At 53.0% G+C, this 21,852-nt stretch overlaps 1 protein-coding gene across 1 annotated transcript in view; it reads left to right on the forward strand.

Moving 5' to 3' along the window:
• NOS1AP (nitric oxide synthase 1 adaptor protein) overlaps positions 1-18,296 on the forward strand; it is a 46,712-nt gene extending 28,416 nt beyond the window's left edge. Inside the window, exons 3-10 of the mRNA XM_027694661.1 lie at positions 11,519-11,611; positions 11,976-12,049; positions 12,659-12,767; positions 13,009-13,150; positions 14,375-14,514; positions 15,073-15,240; positions 16,303-16,468; positions 17,025-18,296. Of these exons, the coding sequence (XP_027550462.1) occupies positions 11,519-11,611; positions 11,976-12,049; positions 12,659-12,767; positions 13,009-13,150; positions 14,375-14,514; positions 15,073-15,240; positions 16,303-16,468; positions 17,025-17,428 (1,296 nt within the window). The 3' untranslated portion in view covers positions 17,429-18,296. The remainder of the gene's footprint in view (positions 1-11,518; positions 11,612-11,975; positions 12,050-12,658; positions 12,768-13,008; positions 13,151-14,374; positions 14,515-15,072; positions 15,241-16,302; positions 16,469-17,024) is intronic.
• The last annotated feature ends 3,556 nt before the right edge of the window (positions 18,297-21,852 follow it).

Genomic DNA, 21,852 nt, shown 5'->3' on the forward strand with positions numbered 1-21,852 from the left:
GAGCCTTTGATGTGAGGAAGCTCTTTCCAAGTCCCAGGTCTGAGCTGTGGACAAGTCCCCTCCAAACTTGCTTTTTGGATAAGCTAAATAGAGAGAGTTTGTTTTGACCTCTAGGATGTAGGAGTCTGGGAAAGCTGCCTCATGTTCACATTGCTTTTTTCTGAACTCTTTTCTGTTGCTTTTTTGAAGTGTACAATAAAGCAGCACATGTTCTGTTGGAATGGGTTATATTGGTAATGATTTCAGCAGTGCTGTGTTTTGAGATAATGTCACCTTTGCTGCACATTGCTGAGGACCACATTGTCTTCATCTTGTCCTTTCCACTGGACTTTTCCACTTTCCACCTTTTGATGGCTCCAGGGCTTTTCTAGGATACATTTCTGCATCTTGCAGATGCAGCTTCTGTTCCTTTTTCCTGTGAGAGCTGCTTGGCCCATGCCATATAAAATCAACCTGAAATGGGTAGATGCCAGATTCCTGTACACTTGACCTGGATAGCAAGTATGTTTTTTTTTACCCCAGACCTGCATAAAAATGAGCATTGCTGTGCTCTCCTCACTGGAGTTTCCTGGAAGCACAGTGGCATTCTGTCATCTGTCTGTCTGTCCTTGCTTCATCTGGGGATCCACCCCTGAGGTGGATTTCAACCCCTGTTTTCCAACTCCACCTGAAATGTTGGCACTTCTATTACTTGGAAATTTTTTTATAATTCTGTGTAAATCTGTCTAAAGGACATTATTCGTATTGCCTTTAACATACAGAATTTAGTGAATGGTTTTTAACACCTGCAGTAGTTATTGCTGAAATAGGAACAGCAAAGCAAGTGTGATATGAATAATTACCTCTTTGCTCTGGTTACAACCCAGAAACATTGTTGAGCACCGCCAGCATCTAATGAGCCCCACAGGGCTGGCTTGTTTCTGATGCACCGAGCGTTTAATGCTGCTGCTCATTCATAATTAATTGTCTGAATTTCATAATTGCTGATTTAGTTACAGTGTTACCAGCCTGCCTTCCTCGGTGTGTCACTGCTCCTCTGCCTGGCTATTCTCATCTGCCTTCTCAACTGGTCTTACTCAAGCTTTTTATGCAACTGGGGGAGCAGCTCTGTGGTGAGCAGTAAAAAAATACAGCTATAAATCCTGTGTTTCACAACTTGGGGCGTAAATATCACTGTGTTGTGATTGGGCTCGCTTTGCTGAGCTGACACCTTTCTGAAGTGCTGCGTGGGTATCTTTTCAGGGTGCCCCTTGCTTTGTCACCTGCCCTCAGGGTGGATTTGGGATGACTCTGCTGTTCTGCAGTATCAGCCCTGCCTTTGACCCCCTACACATGGGTAGGGATTATTATGTCAGCTGCCTTGAGCCAGGGTCTGTCTTAGAAAGAAAGCATTTGGGGAAGACAGCTAATCTTGAACACAGAAATTTTGTTTCCCTTCTCAGGTGGAGGAAGGTGCTGGGTTGGACATTGTCTGCACTGCTCAGTCCTGTGGTTCCCTGAGGCACAGGGACTTTCTGGTGCCAGAAAGGGGCAGGAGTTTATTAGGGGATTACTGTAAAGGGGCATGACTAAATTGCTGCAAATGACAATGCTGCCTTTTAGGCCAAGCTCATTCTAACACATGGGCTCAAACCCGCTGTGGGCTGGATGAACAGAGGCCATTTCCAGGCTCTTTTAATTTCTTACTTTCTTCAAAGGGCGATTGCACCAAACAGCTTGTGCACCCACTGCCTGCATAGGTCGAACCAATGCATGTCTAATTAGAAATACCACAAATTCCAGTCAGATGTGGGGTTTCCAAGGAATGGGCTTCTGCTTCTTCTAGCAACAGGTGGCAAATATTAAAACGTGTACAGCTCAATTCTTGTCTTCTCCCTCCCGGGCTGTGAAAAGCAGTGCGAGAGCAGTGCCCGCAGATGCACACAGAGCCTGCCCTTGTTTTCCTTAACTGAAGGAAGTAGCTCAAAGCCTGGTTGTTATTTTTGTAACCAGTTCGACCAGTATCCCACACACACCCACTCGCCGGTTAATTTGCACTCTCGCTTGGCCATCGGAGATGGCAGCATGTGAAGGCAGGGGGAAACTTGCCACCTCCCACACAGGTCCAGTCTGTGCTGTTATCACTTGCTTGGATCTCTGAAAGGGGTTTAGATGTGTTTTCAAGGCTGGAGGCTGGAGTGTTGCATGGTCTCCACCAACCTTCATGACTGGCTGAGAGGTACCACTTTTCCCAGCCCCTGAGCTCCCACTTGGAGCCATCACTGCATGTGCCCAAGCTGGAGGAGAAATTATGTGGCTTTCTTTTGTAATGTTGGTATTACTCAAGCCCCAATGAAGTGAACAGGATCTCTTGCACAGGGACCTTGTTGGCTTTGAGGAGCTGCTGGTGGAACTGAGGGATGTTGCTGGGAAGTGTGCTCCTGCTCCACCAGCTGCATCCCTCATGTGCACTGTGCTGCTGCATCCCCCGGCATGCAGAGCAGCTGCAAGCTGCTGATGAGTCTCAAGTGTCCTTTGAACTTCTGATTTTCAGGTGTTTAAAAAAAAAAAACCAAACAAAAAACAACACAGGGAAGTATGGAATCCTTAAGGATTTCTTGTAAGGGAGGTAAATAATCTTGTAAATGGAAGTCCGGAAAAGAGGAGGTGAGAATAAGCTGTTACCTGGAGGAACTTTCTTCATTTAACCCTATGACTGATATTGATTTAATTTTTACCAGTTCTGATTTCTCTGAGATTCCTGTCAAACTGCTTCGACTGCAGATGGCTCGTGTATGTGTCCCAGTTTGCCACCTCAACTTGTGAAACTCGGAGGTAGTGAGAGGAAGTGGATGGAGGCAGCTCTCTGGTAGGAAATAGCAAACCGAGCAGAAGGCATTTATTGTGAAGTATTCAATGTTATTGGAAAACATATTTTTTGTGATAAATGGGTATGCTGTGATCCTGGGATGGTTTCAAAGCAGCAACCTTAACTCTACTGTGCTGCTCTCACAACATGGGTATTTTTAGACTGATTCCCATTTATACCCATCAGTACTTGCAACCGTTACAGACGGTTACCAAAATTAAACCTGAAGTTGGATGGGAAAATAGGCACTGACCTTGTCAGTGCAAACCAAAATCATATCTATTTCAGACAAACACATGTACCTCAGAGCCGCATTTCCCATATGTGCAAATGCAAACTCGAGGGAGCTGTAGAAGAGTTTTTAAAAGAATCATTAAGCCCAAGAGCAAGCATCCAATACTTCATTATTCCTTCTGTTTTTCAAATTACTGTGCTCTTTAATTTAAGTCCAGCTATTGGCAAAACCACAAGCAATGGTGTGTATTTAATCCTGAGGAGCAGCTTACACCTGAGCTAGCAGGATGGCAGAGGTCTCCAGCCTCTCCAGGTTTACCCATGCCATGCCAGCAGTTTGCCAATGGAGCTGGTGGGAACCTTGATCCTGCCCCCAGGTATCTCCATGATTCTGTGCCCCACAGTGGGAATCATCCCTGCTGCAAGTGCGAGTGCTATGAGCTAGTTTTGTCCCAGTTTTTGGCAACAGGAACAGGGAGCACAAGCGAAGTGACCACACCAAGGAGATCCCCAAATCTCCCTGCTGTCCTTGTCTCTTTTTCTCCCAGCCCTGAGGGGAACAGGAAGGTGCTGCTGGCATCCCATGGGAAAGTACCCTGCTCATGTGTGGATCATGGGCACAGTCATGACCAGGCATGTACTTTCAGCTGCATGCAGGAATTGGGGTGGTAAAGCCTCCTCACCAGAGGATGAGATAGCATGTGATGGGATAGCATGCCCATGGTAAAGGTTATGGGGATTCTCAACAGTCACAGGCAGCAGCACAGCACTTTGGTAGGGTGGCTTAAGGCAGTCTTTTAAAAATGGGTTTTAGTCCATTTATTGCTGATGACATTAGTAGGCTAAGCAGGTATTCCAGTATGCTCCCCTCTAGCAAGCCTGAGTCCCCTGGGGGCATAAAGTGCAGCCCAGAGTAGTGGACTGTCAGATGTTTTGAAGCCTTGTCCAGAAATACCTCTTGGATGAAGCTGATTGCCCTTCTGGGAGGTGTCCTGCTTTCCAGCCACTTTATCCCCTGACGTCTGCTGCTGCCCCAGTAGAGCTGGAGGGAGGCTCGGACCAGGGCAGGTTAGCAGGTGCATTTCTCTTTTCAGGACAGCAGCCCATAGCGGAAGGGAGTGATGCTCCATGCCTAGGGACCCTGCTGGCAGGATCCTGGCTCTCTGCTGCCCTACCCTTCTGACAGCAGGGCTCTGGGGAGAGGCTGTGCTGCCTCCGCTCCCTGCCGTGTGGCAGGCTGTGCCCAGCTGTCTTCTGGACACCACCCGATATTCCCAGACCTGCGTGGCTTAGATGGCTGAGGACTCTTCTGATCTGCAAGGCTGCTCCTGGCCAGGTGGCCTCTGTTTGCTAATGTGCCAAAGCTGTATTTAAATCATTCCCTTCTCTGCAGTGCTCTTTTCTTTCAGGCGCAGCTGCGTTTGATGCATCCCATACGCACCCACCAGTCCCAGCACACAGCACCTGCGCTGGGCAAGCTGGGTGCAGCATGTGCCTTACCACCACATGGCCTTTCCCAGCCTTCTGGCCCATGGAATTCTTGGTTCACAGGCCAGGCAGGCACGCTGTGGTCCTGTGTTCGCTGTGCTGCCCACCTTGGTGTGTACAGCCCCTCCAACACTGCAAGTCATGCTTCTCCTCCAGTTAACAAAGCACCAGAAGGAAAAAGAAGAGATGAGGTATTCTGGCTGCAATCTACTCCCGGTGCTTTGGCAGGACCCCAGCGCTGAGCTCTGGGTGTTGATTACCCCACAAAAGGCCAGTGGAAAGCCAGTGCTGCATTCCTGCTCCTCCAACTTTCTGTGCCCATCCCTGAGGCAGCTTGGCACCCCTGTCCAGGAAGAAAAGGCTTGTCCCTCACAGGTTCCTGTTCCCGCACAGCCCACAGGTGGCTTCTGAGTCATTCAAGGGCACTGGTGTTGGTGCCATTTCTTTGTGTGGTTCAGTAAAGTGAAATCCTTGTCCCCTGCACAGCGCTGCTGTTTGCTATTCCTCACAATTACAGCTATTAGGATCCCAGCAAGGTTTCTCAGGCTTCCCTCCTGTGGGTTACGCCTGAGCTCCTGTACATTTCTGAGATTTACTGTCATTCCCCATGTTTTCAGCGGCACAAATTGCAAGGTATGTGGTTCCCCCCCAGTCGTTAATTCTCGCCGCCGTGGAGCCTGTGCCGATTGAACTCGAGCTCGGCTGTCATTTTGTAATAAGTTAATTCTTCATCAAGAGCACAGCACCGCTCCTCCCCCAAAGTGCTGGGAAAGCCGTTGCCAGTCTGCCACGTCTGTCATTAGCCCGGGCTGACCTTGGGTTAAAGTCTAACTCTGAAAGTATTTTACGAGGTGCTGTGCCAGCCAGCTGTGAGGAGGAGCCGCAGGGGGTGCCAGGGGAGGCGGGCACTGGCTGTGGGAGCCGTGGGAGCTGCGGGGGCATCACCACGGTTAGGAGACCTCAGGCTGCTCACAGTGCAGGGTCCTGGCCAGCCAACCCTTTGCATTTGACAAAGATGGCTCTGGGGGATCCGGCATTGCTCGCAGTTTTGTGTGCTTTCTGGATAAACACAGAGAAATACTGCTTTCTGGCAAAATTACATCCCCTTCAATGGTTTTTCTTATAGCAGAGTAGCAATGAGTTTTGTGGGAATTGCTTTTTCCCTATTAATTTAGTTCTCAGACCACTGCTTTTTCCCAGAAAAAGCTTGTAACTTTGGGTTTTTTTTAAGGATGGGGATAGAGGATGGAAGGGACGGGGCAGTTCAATGCACTTAGAGCAACTTCCATTAAAAAACATTCTGTTTATTTGCATTCTATTGGCGTAATCTGACCATATAGCATTTTTGGTACCTTCCCTCACTGATGAATGGTGCTAGTGGGCAGACTTAAAACTGTACCGACGTCTGTTTAGATGGGCTGGGATGAAGTGAGGGCATTTTTATTCAGGTTAACATTTTTTGGATGCTTGTCAGTGTGGGGGGGATGATGAATCTAGAAGGATATCATCTCTTTAGTGTCTGATCTGCCTAACCTAGTGTGCAGCGCGTGGTTGCAAGTTTTCTTACACTTCCACTGTGTGGAAACACCACAACACGGGTGGATAGTATCTTTCTAGGGATGCTGAGTTTTCCCCGCTTTTCACACATACCCATCACACTGGGATTCATACATAATTTTACTCTAAGCTGACGAGGTTACATGCGCTCTCTATTAAGCAACATATGTTACTCAGTTCTCCAGAAAGGGCAGTTTTAATATTCTGCCAGTAGGAATGTGTTGCGCAATGATGCACACACCAGCTGGCTTCTTTTCCTTCTGAAGTTATTTAAATACTGAACTCCACATAAAAGACAGATGTTGAGAATAGACTCCCACAAACCTGAGGTCAATGCTTTCGTGCTCTGATGGAGTAGATGTTTCTTTTCCAGATGAAAAGATGAATGTGTTTTTTGTGGGCAGTGTAATATTAAGGGATGATCTGTATTGACTTCTTAGCTGGTTGGGTTTTATGGGTGATCTTATACTTTTTTGTCATTACTGAGACCACCTTTGCTTTTTTTCTCGAATAGTTGTGGGGTTTTTTGACTGATGCATCTCAAATGTCCATTTTCAGTCTTTGCTCAAACCTTTTAGTACAGTTCTTAGAGCTTCTGTTGGAGACCGACTGTGAAGCTGTGAAAGTCCAGGAACGGACAGTTTCTCTTGCTTTTTCCATTTTCTGTGTATTTCCCTGAAATTAATTCTTCTCTGTCTTCTGGGATTGCCACATTTCTATAGCCAAGAATTAATATAATTAACCCAAGCTTGCATTATTATTACAGATATTTAAAGATCCAGAATCATGCCCAAGATGGGCTGCAGGCTAAGAAAGCTCTTCTGACTCTTACACCATTTAGTCATTTATAAGTAATACAGTGAAATGCTACATGGTGTGAAACACAAGGGGATCATGGGAAAGCTGCACAAATCCTCTTTCCTTTCTTGATCCCAAGCTGGATAATTATTTCTGTATCACTTCTTTATTAAGCCGTAGGGTAGAATTCAGCTCTCCAAGATGGAGCTATTGGTAGCTGAGCTTATCATGTGTGAAATTCTTTTCATGTGTTTTTTCTCCTGAAGGAGTCACCACAAAGCAGAATGCAGTGCCCAGAGAGTGTGGGGTGAATCGCTGTCACCCACTTCCCTGCATCAGATCACAGGGACACTCCTGTTGCTCCTGGTGTAATGACAGCAAAGCCTCCCCTGAGCATCCCCATCCCCTCTTGGCAGTGGAACGGGTCCTGTGCTGGTGGCTTTGACAAACCCTCTTTTGCTTTGCTGCATGCAGGCAGTTTTGTACCGGCTCAGAGAAAAGCTTCTTAGCAGCAATGCTGTGCATTTTAGCACATCTTTGGGGATGCAGGATGTATCCCCAACAAGGGTTGTATGGCAGTGGTCCACTGTTTCTGGAAACATGTGCATTTTCTTTTCCTGTGGGTCATCCAGTGCCTGCTTGTTTTGGGTGCAGCAGCAAACAGTGGCTGTGCATACCATCTCATAGTCCCTTTGGTGGCATTTCCAACCCTGTCATCACCTCTGCTTTCCTCCCAGCAGCAGGAAAAGCTAAAACCCTAATGCTTTTGTTCCCTCTTAAGCTTTATTTTGCAGTAGAAGGAGGAATGTTGACAAACATGGGCAGACACGCAGATCTCTGTGCCTGGGGCACACACAGTTGTAGTCAAGAATAACTCCAAGCCAAGGAGGTCCTGATTGGTCATACAGAGAGGTTTTTCCATGGCCCTGTTAACTAAAGGTGCTTGCAGGGCAGGTATTAGCAAGGGCAGGTCCTGTCCATGTGTTGGTGAGACCATCTGAAACATCCAGTAGTCTTCAGGAGCAAAAATACCATGCTGGCATCGGTAGCCTGCTAGTGGGAAGGATTTGTCATGGCTTTGGAGAAGTCCAAGGAGGTAGCGTAGGGCTAGGTACTCTTCCCAGGCTGGAGAGAGGGCATGTGCAGGCAGGGCACCCAGCCCAGCCCTGAGCACTACTCCTGGGCTGGTGCCTGGGGCTGGCTGTCACCATCAGCCACTGCCTTCCTGGGAGCTTGCTGGGTTGGGCAAGGGCTTGTGGTAGCCGTGCCTTCTTCCTGCCTTAACCAGCGAGCAGCACCCAGGACAGCCAGGCATTGAGCAGGGCTGGTCGTGGCACGTGCTGTCACTGCTAACATGAACTGCTGCCCCATGAGATGGTGCACATTCTGCCCTGCACAGCTTTGGGTTCATCCCTTACAGTCTCTGTGGCTTAGATCTCACTTAGAGGAACTGCGCAGAGCTAACGCTCCCTTAGACCAAATTAGAAAGCCCCTCAAGATCAGCAACACATCTCCTAGCCTGTGGGACTCAGCTTGCCTTCCCTGCACAGCCCCGGGATGCAAGAGGCGACTCGGCTGAATTGCTGTCTTATTGAATCCTCTTCCTTGCTAATTTATTATTAAGTGACGGTTAGTTTCATTAGAGCCCCAGTGGGCATGAGTTCATTAGCGTTTTATTGGCTAGAGCTGTGCTTTCGTGCATGGGAAGTGTATCCCGGAGAGCCTCTGGGCTCGTTGGAGTGACTGCACTAATGAGCTCTGGATGGGGCGGGATGGGCAATAGCTCTCTAAGCGCATGGCTCAGGCTTGCAGAGAAGCTTGGCTCTAACTTCGGTGTCAGGATAAAGACCTGGATTTGTGGAAGGGCTTAACAAATCTGGCTGGTCGGCGCTTTTGAGAATTTGACTTTTTTGCTTCTGTTGGTCCTTGCTGGAGTTTTGCCATGAGCCATTGGCACAAGGGGACTTTGGCTTTAGTGTGGCAGAGGCACACACACAGCAGGTCTCCCCACAGCATTCCCCTCTGCCAGGCTTGGGGCGAGCCTGGGCAGAATCCCTTGCCTGCAGCCAGGGATTCCAGAAGCCTCTCCAAGGAGTTCTACATTTATTCTGTCCCTGAAACATGCCAGGGCTGAGTAACATCTTTGCTGAAACCTCCTGGCCTGTCTGCATTGTTGTCCTGGAGCTGTTACTCACCCAAAAAACCAGACTAAAATTAGTCTGTTTAACCCTGGGATATTTTTCAGGGTTGATGTCTCTTCCAAGCCCACATTAATTAGCATTTGGGGTAACCCAGAATAGAAACCCCACAGCACCAGCAGCTCAGAAATGCAACTTGATGTTTATAATCAATGATCGTTAGGACCAATAAATCAGGCTGCAGTGCCCCAAGGTGCCATGCAGTGAGCCTGAATGCTGCAAAGAGCATCCAGCTCAGCCCTCGGCTCCTGGAAAAATCACACACGGAGCTTCAGAAGGGGCTGGATTAATTACTCCAAGGTAGTCGGGCCAGAGCTCACGTTCTCAGGGCTAAATCAAGACATTTCTCTAGTGTTAGGTACCAGGCACCTGATCTTGGCACTGGTCTGCTGTCTTAGCAAGGCACAGAGAAGGGGCTTTTGAATGCAGCTTCACCTCTGCTGGTAATGATGGGAAAGGAAATATGAGAGATGGGACCTGGAAACCCACACCAATGGGTTCTTTGTTGAGGGACTCTGGTGAGACCCTTCTCCATGAGGAATAAGCTGTGCAAGCAGCATATGGGTGTGTGCTGGGGGTTTTAAGGCTGGCCGTAGCCATTCCCCTGTACTCAGCGCTGGTGAGCCCACACCTGGAGTGCTGTGTCCAGTTCTGGGCCCCTCAGTTCACGAAAGATATTGAGGTGCTGGAGCAGGTGCAGAGAAGAGCAACAAGGCTGGTGAAGGGAGTCGAGCACAAGTCCTATGAGGAGAGGCTGAGGGAGCTGGGGCTGTTTAGCCTGGAGAAGAGGAGGCTCAGGGGAGACCTCATCACTCTCTACAACTCCCTCACAGGAGGTTGTAGCCAGGTGGGTGTTGGTCTCTTCTGCCAGGCAACCAGCAGTAGGACAAGAGGGCACGACCTTAAGCTCTGCCAGTGGAAGTTTAGGTTGGATATTAGGAAGAAATTTTTTATGGAGAGAGTAATCAGACATTGGAATGGGCTGCCCAGGGAGGTGGTGGATTAACCATCCCTGGAGATTTTTAAGATGAGACTTGATGTGGCATCAGTGCCATGGTCTAGTAACCACGGTGGTGTTGGATCAAGGGTTGGACTTGATGGTCTCGGAGGTCTTTTCCAACCTGGTTGATTCTATGGTGGGATCCTGAGCTCTGCTTTCTCCAGCCCATCACCACGGCTTCAGCCCTGGAGTTTGTGGGCTCATCTGGTTGGGCATGGGGAAGGGCAGAGCTGCATTCCCTGCACTATTTTCCAAGCCATCTGAATCTCCCATCCACATCAACGATTTTAAAATGGCTTTGAGGAATTGTGCTTTCAGGTCTTTTATCGTTTGATCACAGGTCAGGGCCAGCAGCTTTTCCTGCCTGCTGGCTCTGGCTGCCAGAGTTAATACATCATGCGGTGCTGGAAATGTCACGGCGAGGCTCGGCGCGGGCTGGAGGCAGGGCACTGCGTCGGGTGTCTGCCCTGTGCTCCCTCTGCAGAGACATTGCTGAAATAAGGAGAGGATGAATTAAATCCCTCTTCCTCAGGCAAGCTAGGTGCAGGATGCAGGGCTTTTCTGGGCACACAGGATCTGTCCCCACGGCTGTGCACAGCACTCTGCACGTAGGACCAGCACATCGGGTACCTGTGGGTGCACCTGTGGCAGACAGGTTATGAGACTCCTCAAAAGTCCCACAGCAGGAGGTTGCTCAGCCTAAATGGCTTATTTAGCCTATTCCCCTGCCAGCCCTCTAAATGTAAGTAAGACTCTAAATGCCAAAGTGGATGGATTTTTGGGAAATCTCATTCCCTCCCCAGGCCAGACCAGAGCTTTGTGTTTAGCCACTGATCTTTGGAAGTTCCTATTGGGATTTTTTCCTGTCCAGTGACTTCTAATTGAAGTGGGTAATTGCATTATCCCATATCCCCTGGAGAGGTTCACAGAGTCCTCAGCAATCATCATCAGTTTTATACTGAGCCCAAAAATACCCCACTCTAAATGCCATTTCCCTTACCAGAGCTCAGCAATGGCCACAAGCCAGTGGGGCAAACGTGGCCAGGCTGTGGATCCCTGGGAGCTGGCAGGGCTAGGGAGGTGGCAGTCCTTCTCTGGGGAGGCTCAGCCCTTTGGAGGGTCAGAGTGAGTGCCTTTGAAACAAGCTACCATTCCCAGCAGCATCCTGGGGCTGGATTGCTTCGATGTGTCCTCCTGCGGGGCATGGGAACACTGCAGGGCAAAAAGATCCCTTGTCCTGTCCTAGCATGGATGTGCATGTTGATGCAGGCATGTGAGATCAGGAAAACCTGTTCCTGTCCCTCTTGCCCCTTCCTCTCGCAACCTCTCCAGCCCTCCCTGAGACTGTTCTGGCACAGAAAGGCTAATTCAAGTGTTTTCTTCCATCTTCCGCAGTATGAGTTTAAAGCCAAGAATATCAAGAAGAAGAAAGTGAATCTCATTGTGTCAGTGGATGGCGTGAAGGTCATTCTGAAGAAGAAGAAGAAGGTAGGCAGCACTGGTCCCTGGGGCAGCAGTGCCTTGACAGCAGGAGCTCTCCCTTCCTAGAGCAGGGACCTGCAGCATCCTTGAACTTCTGGGAAAATCTGGTGGGCTGGGAGAGAGTGAGATGGGCTGGGATCAGCCATGGGTGGACCATGTTCCCACAGCATGGCTGAGGTCGTACTGATGTGGGTGTAGAAGGGGCTTGGGGGGCCCCATGGCAGTGATGTGGGACATGGCTGATCCCCAGCAGGACCCAACCCTTGGTTCCATGGGAGCAGCAACAGACAAGAGCTTCCTGAGTCTGTCCCTGGACTGTCTCTGCCCTGTCCTTGTTCTGAAGGACAGCATCTGACGTACTCATTTTCAGCTTCTTTCATTGCAGAAAAAAGAATGGGCCTGGGACGAGAACAAAATGCTCGTCATGCACGACCCCATCTACAGGTAAACCTGATGGGTGAGGGGACAGAGGCTCTCTGCTGCGCCACTTACTCACACCACACTGGCACTGTGCTGGGGACTGACCTGGAGAGCCGCCACTGTCCCTGCAGAGGGCAGCTCCCCTGGCTCACGGTGCTCTCTGGAGTCCCCAGCTCTCTTCCTCCATCTTGTTGCCAAAAGCAAGAGCATGGGGTGTCTGTCCCAGCGAGGCCGAACGGGGTCGAGACAGGGCCCCAGCCATGCTGGGGAGGGGGCAGCAGGCACCCAGGCAAGAAGGCTGACCTCTCTGAGCAGGCAAGGAGTGAGGTTTGCTCTCCTCCGTCCCTGGAGGGCTCCTGGGCCGCTGACTCTGTCCCTGAGGGCTGAGCAGAGAAGTCCCATGCTGCCTTTGCAAAACACTTGCTGCTGCTGAATCAGCAGGCTAATTTTCCCAGCCGAGGCAAAACCACTGCCAAAAAAACATTCTGATGGGCTTTAGCAGGGATGTGCTGCAGAGGCTGGGGATCTGCCAGCACCCCGTGCCCTGGGAAGTGCTGGCTATGGCCTTGGCAGTCTCCTGGGCATGTAGGTAATGTGTATGATGATCTCTTCCCTTCTTTTCTGTCCTTGCAGAATATTCTATGTGTCTCATGACTCCCAGGACCTAAAGATCTTCAGCTACATTGCCAGGGATGGGTCTAGCAACATCTTCAGGTGCAACGTCTTCAAATCCAAGAAGAAGGTAAAGGTGCTGGGGCGCTCGTCTTGTCATGGTGTGGCCTCAGTGGAGCAGCTGGGGCAGGATCCGGTGGCACTGCATTGCAGGTGGCAGCCCACAGCACACCGGGGATCTGAGCTCTGGTGCCCCAGGCCCTGTGGCAGCACACAGAGACCCCTGAGAGCTGCACCAGGCTGGGGGGTCACCAGGCAGGGGTGGCCCATCTGAAGTTACATCCCTCCTCTCCTCTCCTCGCCTGCTGCAGAGCCAAGCCATGCGCATCGTGCGGACGGTGGGGCAGGCGTTCGAGGTCTGCCACAAGCTGAGCCTGCAGCACACCCAGCAAAACGCAGACGGGCAGGAGGATGGAGACAGTGAGAGGAACGGAGATGACCTGGATGTCCCAGGTATTTTGCAAAGGCAGAGGTGGGGGTGGCATGGGGTTCCTGGAGCCCGGCAGACACAGTCTACAGAAGCACTGTCTTCCCATACTGCTCCTTGCTGGCTGACACCTGTGGGGAATAGATTTGCACAGCAATCTGGCCTGTGGCGCCTCTGGCTCAAGCTGGGATCTTGCCCAGCAAGGAGCCTTCACTAGGTGTTAGCCCTCATCCTCGCAGACATCCCCCTTGCTGGGAGCCAATTAGCAGCGCCCGGGACTCTGCTGGGCGCCAGAGTACTCTCCGTGCTTGGCTGCACACACTGCAAACATTCCCTCGCTGCTTCTGCAGCAGAGGCCTCAAGCACAGACCTGTGTCCCGAGGCGTGCCTGGGGCTGGGGCTCTCTGCAGTTCCCTGAGTGGACTAATCCATGTTTGTGGTTTTGCATCAAGCTGCCGGGTCTGCACGCAGCCTGTGGACCCTGTTCCTTCTCAGCCCCATGGGTAGAGGGTGCACGAACAAGTGCTCCTGGCTGTTGGTCCAGCCCCATCACCCAAGCTCTGCAGGGCCCCAGGGAGCTGCCCTGCTCCTTGAAGCCTGTGCCTGCACTGGAGGGGAGGCAGATGTTTTGCAAGAGGTTGGTCAAATACCCATCTAGTGCCAGCTGAGACACTGATGGGTCCTGCTGCCTGCTTGTGTGTGGATTGCCTGCCCTGTCATCCCATGTTGGGGGCCAGTTCCCCCCATCACAATAGGAGCAGCCTGGACTGGGCTGTGGTTTCCTGCTTGCCTCTGTGACCAGTGCTGTCGTGATGACCTAATCATTGGGCTGTCCTGGACGGGTCATTGTTTGGTTTTCCTCCACACAATGTCCGGGCCATGATATGCAGTTCCCTGGAGAATTCTGAGCATCTGTTTTTTGTTTTTCTTTCCCGTAATCTCTTGTTTACCTTTCTTTATCTGTGTTTTCTCCTCTTGGTGGCCCATTTGTCCAACCTCAGGGGTTTTGGCTGCTGTTCCCCAGGTTTGGTGTGCTGGGGCTGGGTGTGTTTTTGGCTGCAACCCCCATCCCGAGCAGCAGCAGGAAGAGCAGCTGTGTCTCTGTGTACCTGCTTCCCCCCAGAGCTGGAGGGCAGGTGGCAGGGGGGTGGTGGGGACCAACTGTGGGCATTGCTCACTACCCTCGGGGTGCACCACAGCAAGCTCCTGCTCCAAGCAGACTGTGCTGTACTCTGACACTGCTCCCACAGCCTGCCGCCTCTCCGGTGTGGAGAGGGCAGCCGCCTCAGCGGAAGAGACGGACATCGACGCCGTAGAGCTGCCACTGCCCGGAGCCGACATCCTGGACTTCAGCCGTGGCGTGACTGACCTCGATGCTGTGGGCAAGGAGGTGGGTGGCCTATGCGAAGGTGCCTGGGTCCCTGCCCTCCACTCTTGGGGCACTGCACAGCCCCAGCCCCGTGGCTCTGATGTGCATCCCGAGGGCCCAGGGATCGGGAAGGATTCAGCTGCATTCCCCAGCTCCCAGATCAAAGCCATCTGCCGCTGCAGGGCTGCCCTTTGGCTTGGGGCCCAGGGCGCTCCTGGAGAGCGCTGTGATGAGGCTCAACTCTGTGCAGCCACACGGAAAGTGTTTGGGGCAGAGCTGATAGGGATTTTTTTCCACAAAAAAAACAAAAATAAAGGACTTTTTTGATACAGTGGAAATTCCCATTGGAAGCGCCAGCCTTTTCAGGAATTTTCTACAGAAGTATTTGGGTTGTTGTCGAAACTGAAAAAATTCCTTAAAGTTTGTCAGCACCCCCAGCAAAGTGTGCATTTGCTTTGAATGCATTTGCTTCTTTCCTGGGTATTCTGGGAGGCTGCTCTCTTCTGCAGCCTGTATGTGCCAGGTGGCTCTCTGAGGTGAGTGGCATGGGATCACACTTTCCACATTGGTATTTTGCAGGGCTGCCTCCACCCTGAAGATATCCTGACAGCATCACCCAAGATGCTGCTGCCCTCATCTGCCCAGCTGCCTGACCTGGGAACACCCCTCTCTGCCCACCATCAGATGCAGCTTCTCCAGCAGCTCCTGCAGCAGCAGCAGCAGCAGACACAAGTGGCCGTGGCACAGGTTCTCCCCTCCACTCTTTTCTGGGGCAGCAACAGGGCTGGGGCACACTGAGCCCCTTGGTGCCACCAAGGGGAGTGGCACCTGGAGGCAGTGTTGAAGGCAGGCTGCTCTGTGGGGAGCTGCAGGCAGAAATGTTCAGGTGGCAACTGTGGGAGAAACTGTGACTCAGAGGATGGGACGTGCAGCAAGGGGAGAGGAGTGGCAATTTGCCCTGGCCCCATCAGGAAAGATGAGGTGCTTAGGTCTGCATGCCACCAGGTTTCTTGGGCTTTCAGCCCCTGTCTGCTTGCCAGTACCTGGCCTCAGTGTTCACCCTGAATAACTGCTGCCTGAGCTGTGTGTCTGGCAGCTTCCTCTCCATGCAGCTATTCCTCATTTAAGCAGCTCTGGCTGCTTTATCCAACTCATTACCTGAGCTTTACTTGTTTGCTGACCCCTCGCAGAGCTCTCCACAATTGCTCAACTTTCTTCCTGACCTGGCCTGAGCAATGGGCTCCAGCAGCCTTTTTGTGCTGTCCCATGGCTTTCCTCCTCTCGCATCAGTAAATCAGTGTTTGTGCTTCTGCCTGAGCTGCTGCCCGAGCTGCTGCCCCAGAGCCCACGTGCCTTCTGGGGTCACAGGCTGCAAAGTTGCTTTCCGCTCTGGAAGAGAAACCTTCATCCTCGGGGGATCCTTTATACCTGCCCAAGTACAGTGTTGCCTGTAATCCAAAAGGGCTCTGTGGTGCCTGCTCAGAGTGTAAAATATTACACCCCTTGCCCCTGTGACTGATAGTTTGATCAGTGCTGCCCCCATTTGCCTCGAACTTTGCCATCAGAGAGGCCAGGGGACCATGTGCTGAGTGTGCTCTGGTGTTACACTGCCACCTGCCCAGTGTGACACTGCCACCTGCCTGCACGCTCCCCATCACATTTGCTGTACCTGCAAGGAGTGGCTGCCTCATCACACCATTAGGTGGGATGCTGGTGAGCCCTGGCAGATGAGTGGTGGTGGCCAGAGTCGAAGCCCTCAACCCTTGAGCAGCATCTCCCCACGCTCACCCTGTCTCGGCTGTCCCACAGGTGCACCTGCTGAAGGACCAGCTGGCAGCAGAGGCGGCGGCACGGCTGGAGGCCCAGGCTCGAGTGCACCAGCTCCTGCTCCAGAACAAGGACTTGCTGCAGCACATCTCGCTCCTGGTCAAACAGGTGCAGGAGCTGGAGCTGAAGCTGGCAGGGAACACGACGAGTAAGCGCTCCCGTCACTTCTTCTCCCCTCACTTCTAGCAAGGGCTGTGAGGCACATGCACATGGGTGTTTCTGTTGGGGTTTTTTGTGTGTTTCCATTCATTTTGTTTAGAGGGATATTTGTGCCCTTCTGGCCAGGCTTGTGCATGTGCAGCAGGGTGCTTGCATGCCATGTGGGACGGGGCTTGAGGAGGGCTGTATGGAAAGGTACTTACCTACCTCCATCAGCTGTATGTCTGCTTTCCCCAGTGGCTGCATGCTCTAGGCCAGCTCCATACCTGCCCAAGAGCCCCTTCTTGACCTTCCTCTCCAGCAGATGTGGCCATCAGCTCCCTGCAGGAGCTGGGGTATGAGACAGTTAACGTTTTGTCCTGCAGAACTGGCTCTTTGTTGGTCAGCAGCAGTAACACCAAATAAGCCCCTCTCAACAGTGGCAGTAGGGAGGTTGGTAGCCAAGTGGCCCCAGCCTGTCCTTCTCTGGGCAGTGTGCAGCCAGCCATGGTAGCCAGGGGATGCCCAGGCAAGCTAGGCCTCTCAGCCATGCCCTTCTCTTGCAGCAGGCTCCCAGGACAGTCTGCTGGAGATCACCTTCCGCTCCAACGTCCTCCCTGTCCTCTGCGACCCGATCACCCCGCAGCCCGAGGACACCCACCCGCCGCCGCTGGGCCCCAGCTCAGCTTTCCCCAGCACCCTGGGCAGTCCCATAGGTAGGAACGACTGTCTGGTGAAGCTGGAGTGCTACCGCTTTCTGCCGGACTCGGGGCCACCTGCCCCAGAGCCACCGCTGGGCAGCCTGGAGCTCATCAAGTTCCGCGAGTCGGGCATCGCCTCCGAGTACGAGTCCAACACGGACGAGAGCGAGGAGCGTGACTCCTGGTCCCAGGAGGAACCGCCGCGCCTGCTCCACGTCCAGCCCAGGCAGGACCTGGGCGACAGCCTGGAGGATGAGATCGCGGTGTAGGGGGGTCAGCAGGAGGTGGTGCGGAGCAGCCAGGACCTGCCAGAGCTGGGACAGACCCTGGCCATAGCCCAGTGGCCCTGGCAGGGATGGGACAGCCCGGAGGGAATGGGGTGGAGGGGGGAGTGTGAGGCTTCCAGCACCCAGTCAGGAGATGTGCAGGGGTTAGGTGGAGTCGTGCTGAGGGAGTGTGCTGGGCATGCTGTGCTCCAGCGTGCATGGGCTTGTGTGTTGAGCTGGAGCATCCCTGCTTCTCAACTGACAGTGAGCTGACAGCTCCTTGTGCTAACCCCTGGCTCCCACCCCCCACAAACTGTGTGTCCAGGTGAGGCAGAAGCAAGGGGACTCCCTGCTGGATTAGCCCCTGCTGCTGCTGGGGAAGGAGTAAAGGAGAGGAAGGATTTTTCTGAGGGAACAAGAGAGGAGATGCAGGGCAGGGAGCAGGGACAAGAGGGACCAAGGGGGGAGTGCTGGGGTGATGAGCAAGGACAGAGTGGCTGGCAGGTGGTCTGGCTCTCTGTGTGGTGGACAGGGTGGAAGACAAGGATAGGGTCATGCTACGTTAGGGTTGGTGACAGTGCAGTGTTGTAGTGGGTCTGTGAGTGAGAGGTGAGGCATAGAGGGACAGTGGGGACAAGCCTGGAAAGGAGTTGATGGGGTAAGATGAGGTTGCACAGGCTGGCCAGGTGCAGACAGTTCCTGCAGAGTGATGTGGCACTTCCAGGACAGAGTTTGTCCCTGCCTGAGGCAGGTGGAGAGCATGCAGGCACAGCCACTCCTTTCCCAGGCTGTGGAGCAGAGAAGGTGGCACAGCTCAGTGTGGAACTGGGAGCCAGGGAATGCAGCACTGGGCTGTGGGGTGTCCTCCCCGACATCATCTAGTCCTTTGGCTCTTTGGCACACCTACCAGGTTTCAAAGCCTTTTTGGTGCTCTCAAGCCACTTTTTCAAGCACTTCCTTGCACCCCCATCACCACAAACTCCTTGCTTTGCTTTATACACAAACCCTCCCATTTCCGAGCAGTTGTCTTCCTCCAGACCAGGGCTGGGGCCTGCAGTGCTGGCATTGGTATCTGCAGGGATGAGCACACCTCCACCCCTCAGTGGGGACTGAACTGCTGGTGTCTGCAGAGGGGCTCTGTCACATCTATGGTTTACACCCTCCAAAAAGTGAATCCAAGATCTCAGGATCCCCCACCAGCCCCCAGGATGCTCTTGGCTGAGAGCCACCTGTGGTGGCCTCCGAGGGACCCAGAGCTTGTTTCTTTTCTCCAAGCACTTTTATCACCTGCCTGGTGCTACAGCCTCTAAGAGGCCATGACTGAAGGGGTATGAACCAGAGTCCTGATGTCCGCCCTGCTCCCTGTGGAAGCACTGAATGAGGTGGGGATTGGCGCAGTTGTCTTTCTCCCCATCCTCCCTCCTATCCTGCTTCTGCTTTGCTTTGTTGCTTCCCTGCTGCTCTCGCCTTTGCCAGCTCTGTCTCTGCTCGATCTGCCTGCAACTAACCCCTGGCTGACACCAGCTCTTGCTCTCCTCCAGGGCTTAGCCTGGCTGCTGAGGAAGGTCCATCACTTCTTTCTGCCCGGGTCCCCTTGGGACTGAGGGCTGCTGAGGAGTGAGGTGTGGATGAGACCCCCGGGGTCAGTATGAGCTGTGCTATGTACCCTCTGCCACAAGACAGGGCTGGATGATGTGAGGAGCTAGAGAGTCCCAGTGGAAAGGAAGGAAGGACATGTTTTAGTGTCCCCAGCAGTGCCCTAGTGTCCAGGGGAACCCCTGCACCAGCCACAGAGGGGGCAGAGTGGGAGAGGGTGTTGTTTGGTACATGGGTGCTCCTGTCCTCTGGCCACCACTACCTCCATGTGCCCTGTCCCACACCACTGTGGGCACAGCAGTGTGCTAGCCCCTCTGCTGGGAACCCCGGCATCCCACTGCCAGCTTGCAGCTGTTGGAGGTGAAAGCATGGGGTGGGAGGCTGGTCCAGCTAGGAGGAAGAAGTGGGTATGGCAGCACACACAGGACATGGCGCAGACAGGGTAGGGATGCATGGGTGAGCTTGGAGAAGGATTTCCATATGGGCAAACAGATTTTTCAGCAGAGGGGACAGCAGGAGCTCAGCTGTACACACAAGGCAGATGAAGGGAGAGCCTGGGAGGAGCAGCAGTAGGCCAGAGGTCTCTTCCAGGCTGGGCTGCCTCAGAAAGCAGGCAGGCAGGAGCCATCTCCTGAGACACCGCTCCGGTCTGTTCCTGCTCCACACACACAGGCAGTGTCCCTTGAGGAGCTTCAGGACCAGCTGTGGGTTTGGGCTCCTGCTTGGCACTCTGCCCACAGGGGACAGTGGCAGGTGCCCTGCAGGCTGATGGGGTGCTGCTGGAGCCGGGTGGGACCTGCCAGCACCATGCCACACCACAGGTGTACATGTATAAATGACCCTCCTCCTAAGTCAGCACTGCCTCCAAGACGCCTCTCTAGCCTCTCACTTTTATTATGGACCTTGACAGAGGATTTATAGCTATATTTTTTGTCCTTTCTTTTCCTACAACTGTCGTATTACTAACTGTTGACTCAATCTATCTGGGAAACCAATCTGTCAATGTAAGTGCACTTAACCCTTGGGTGTTGTCATTAGTCAACTGGCTTTTGCTAAATAAATCTTTCTATTTCTCAAGGCTTTCTGTTGTCTCTTTCTTCTCACTGACTCTCTCTCTTTCTGTACTTCCTTCCCCCTCCATGCTGGTTGCCAGCACCAGCAGCGGCATCCTCTGGCCTTGCACAGACCCCCTCCAACCTAAGCCCACTCCCCTAGTCCCCTGCAGGACTGTGGGACCCTTGTTGTGGTGCCAGCCACAGGCTACCCATGAGAGTAAGGTGCTCTGAATATCTCTGGGAGTAGAAGGGTTTCAGTCTTCCCCTTCAGCCACTGCACAGCACAAGCTTGTCTTAGGGCTGACCCAACAAATTGAGGGTGCCAGTGGGTTCCTGGCATCTGCAGAGCTCCCCACAGAAGTGCAGAAATGCTAAGCAGCACTTTTAGGAGCTCAGGAGATTTTTGTCTACTGGGGAAGGAAAAGTAGGGAAGAGCCTCTCAAATGATGGCAGTGTTGCATAGGAAGAGCAGCACAGAGGCAGAGCTGGCCGACCCTAAAAGAATTTATTGTGCCGCTGGCAGGAGCGATGGAGCAGTGCCCTCCTGCGGTGGCTGCTTGGCTGGTGGGGCTACATGGACAGCCTGGGGGCTGCAGCCTCCTGAGCCTTGAGCTGCTCCCCCAGGGCGTTGAGCCTGCTGTAGAACCCATCGCAGCTGTAGCCCTCCTGGGAGCTGTGCTGGATCTGGGTCTTGACCAACCACAATGTGGGGAAGATGCGGCAACACAACATGCACCGGTAGCCACACTGGAGCACTGGCTGCCACTGGGAAGTGGTGAGGATGTCCTGGATCATGATGCTGGCTCTGCTGCTGGCCAGCCTGTCCCTCTCAGGGGTCTAGGGGTCATCTGAGGAGTCAGAGGAGGAGCAGATGCTCTACAAGAAGTTGTCAGGCTGCTCACACTTCTGGGGGCTGGTGTCCAGGCTGGAGGAGAGGCTACTCAGACGCTGCTGTGTTGCTCCTTTGGTGCAATGAATTAGCTGTAAGATGAACTCCAGGACTGGTAGATGCTGCAGGCGCAGGGAGGGAGATTGCTGTTCAGCAGGACTGTGAAGCCACAGGCTGCAGAGGAAAGGGCCTGCAGTGAGTCAGGGGTCCCTGTAAGAGTCTGGACCCCATGGAGTTGGAAGCAGTGCTGGGAACCGTTCCTCTGTGTCTATCTCCATGGGATGTGAAGGTGGTTGGCTCTGTCCCAGTACATGCCCCTGGGATGCAGAGGTGGAGTTGGGCACAGGATGCTGGTGGGCACTGAGGCCCTGGCAGCACCAGGCTCACCCAGCAGCTGGCTGGAGCCATCACACAGAGAGCCACACTGGCATGGGGGCAGCCAATGGGCACCATTGCTTGAAGGACTCTTGCTGGGAAGAAATGGGGGAGAAACCAATGTAGCTCAGAGGTGGAGTGTGACTGCAGAAACTCACTGGGTCCCAAAAAAGTACCCACTGCCACCCAGCACACAGACCCAGGCTGGGCTGGGCTGGGCTGGGCTGAGGGAGCCTTGCTGGGCTGGTCAGTGCAGAGCCCAGACTGTGGGTGCCCCCAGTGCAGCTCCTGCTGCTTTGCCAGGGCCCAAGTGACATGACCACACATGGGTCCCATCTCCACAAGATAGTGTGGCAGGCCCAGGCAGAGGGTTGGCAGCACACCCCACCTGGCAGTGTGGAAGGGACAGGCCTTTCCCTTGCCATTCCCTTGGTAAATGCTCTCTCTCTCTTTCTTTCCACAACCTGCTTTCCAAGTCGCTCAGTGTCAGGTAAGAGAAGCTCTCGGTGTGT

The sequence above is a fragment of the Neopelma chrysocephalum genome, unplaced genomic scaffold (genome assembly GCF_003984885.1).
Source record: "Neopelma chrysocephalum unplaced genomic scaffold, ASM398488v2 Primary Assembly neopelma1_98, whole genome shotgun sequence".
In the NCBI taxonomy this organism is placed as follows: domain Eukaryota; kingdom Metazoa; phylum Chordata; class Aves; order Passeriformes; family Pipridae; genus Neopelma; species Neopelma chrysocephalum.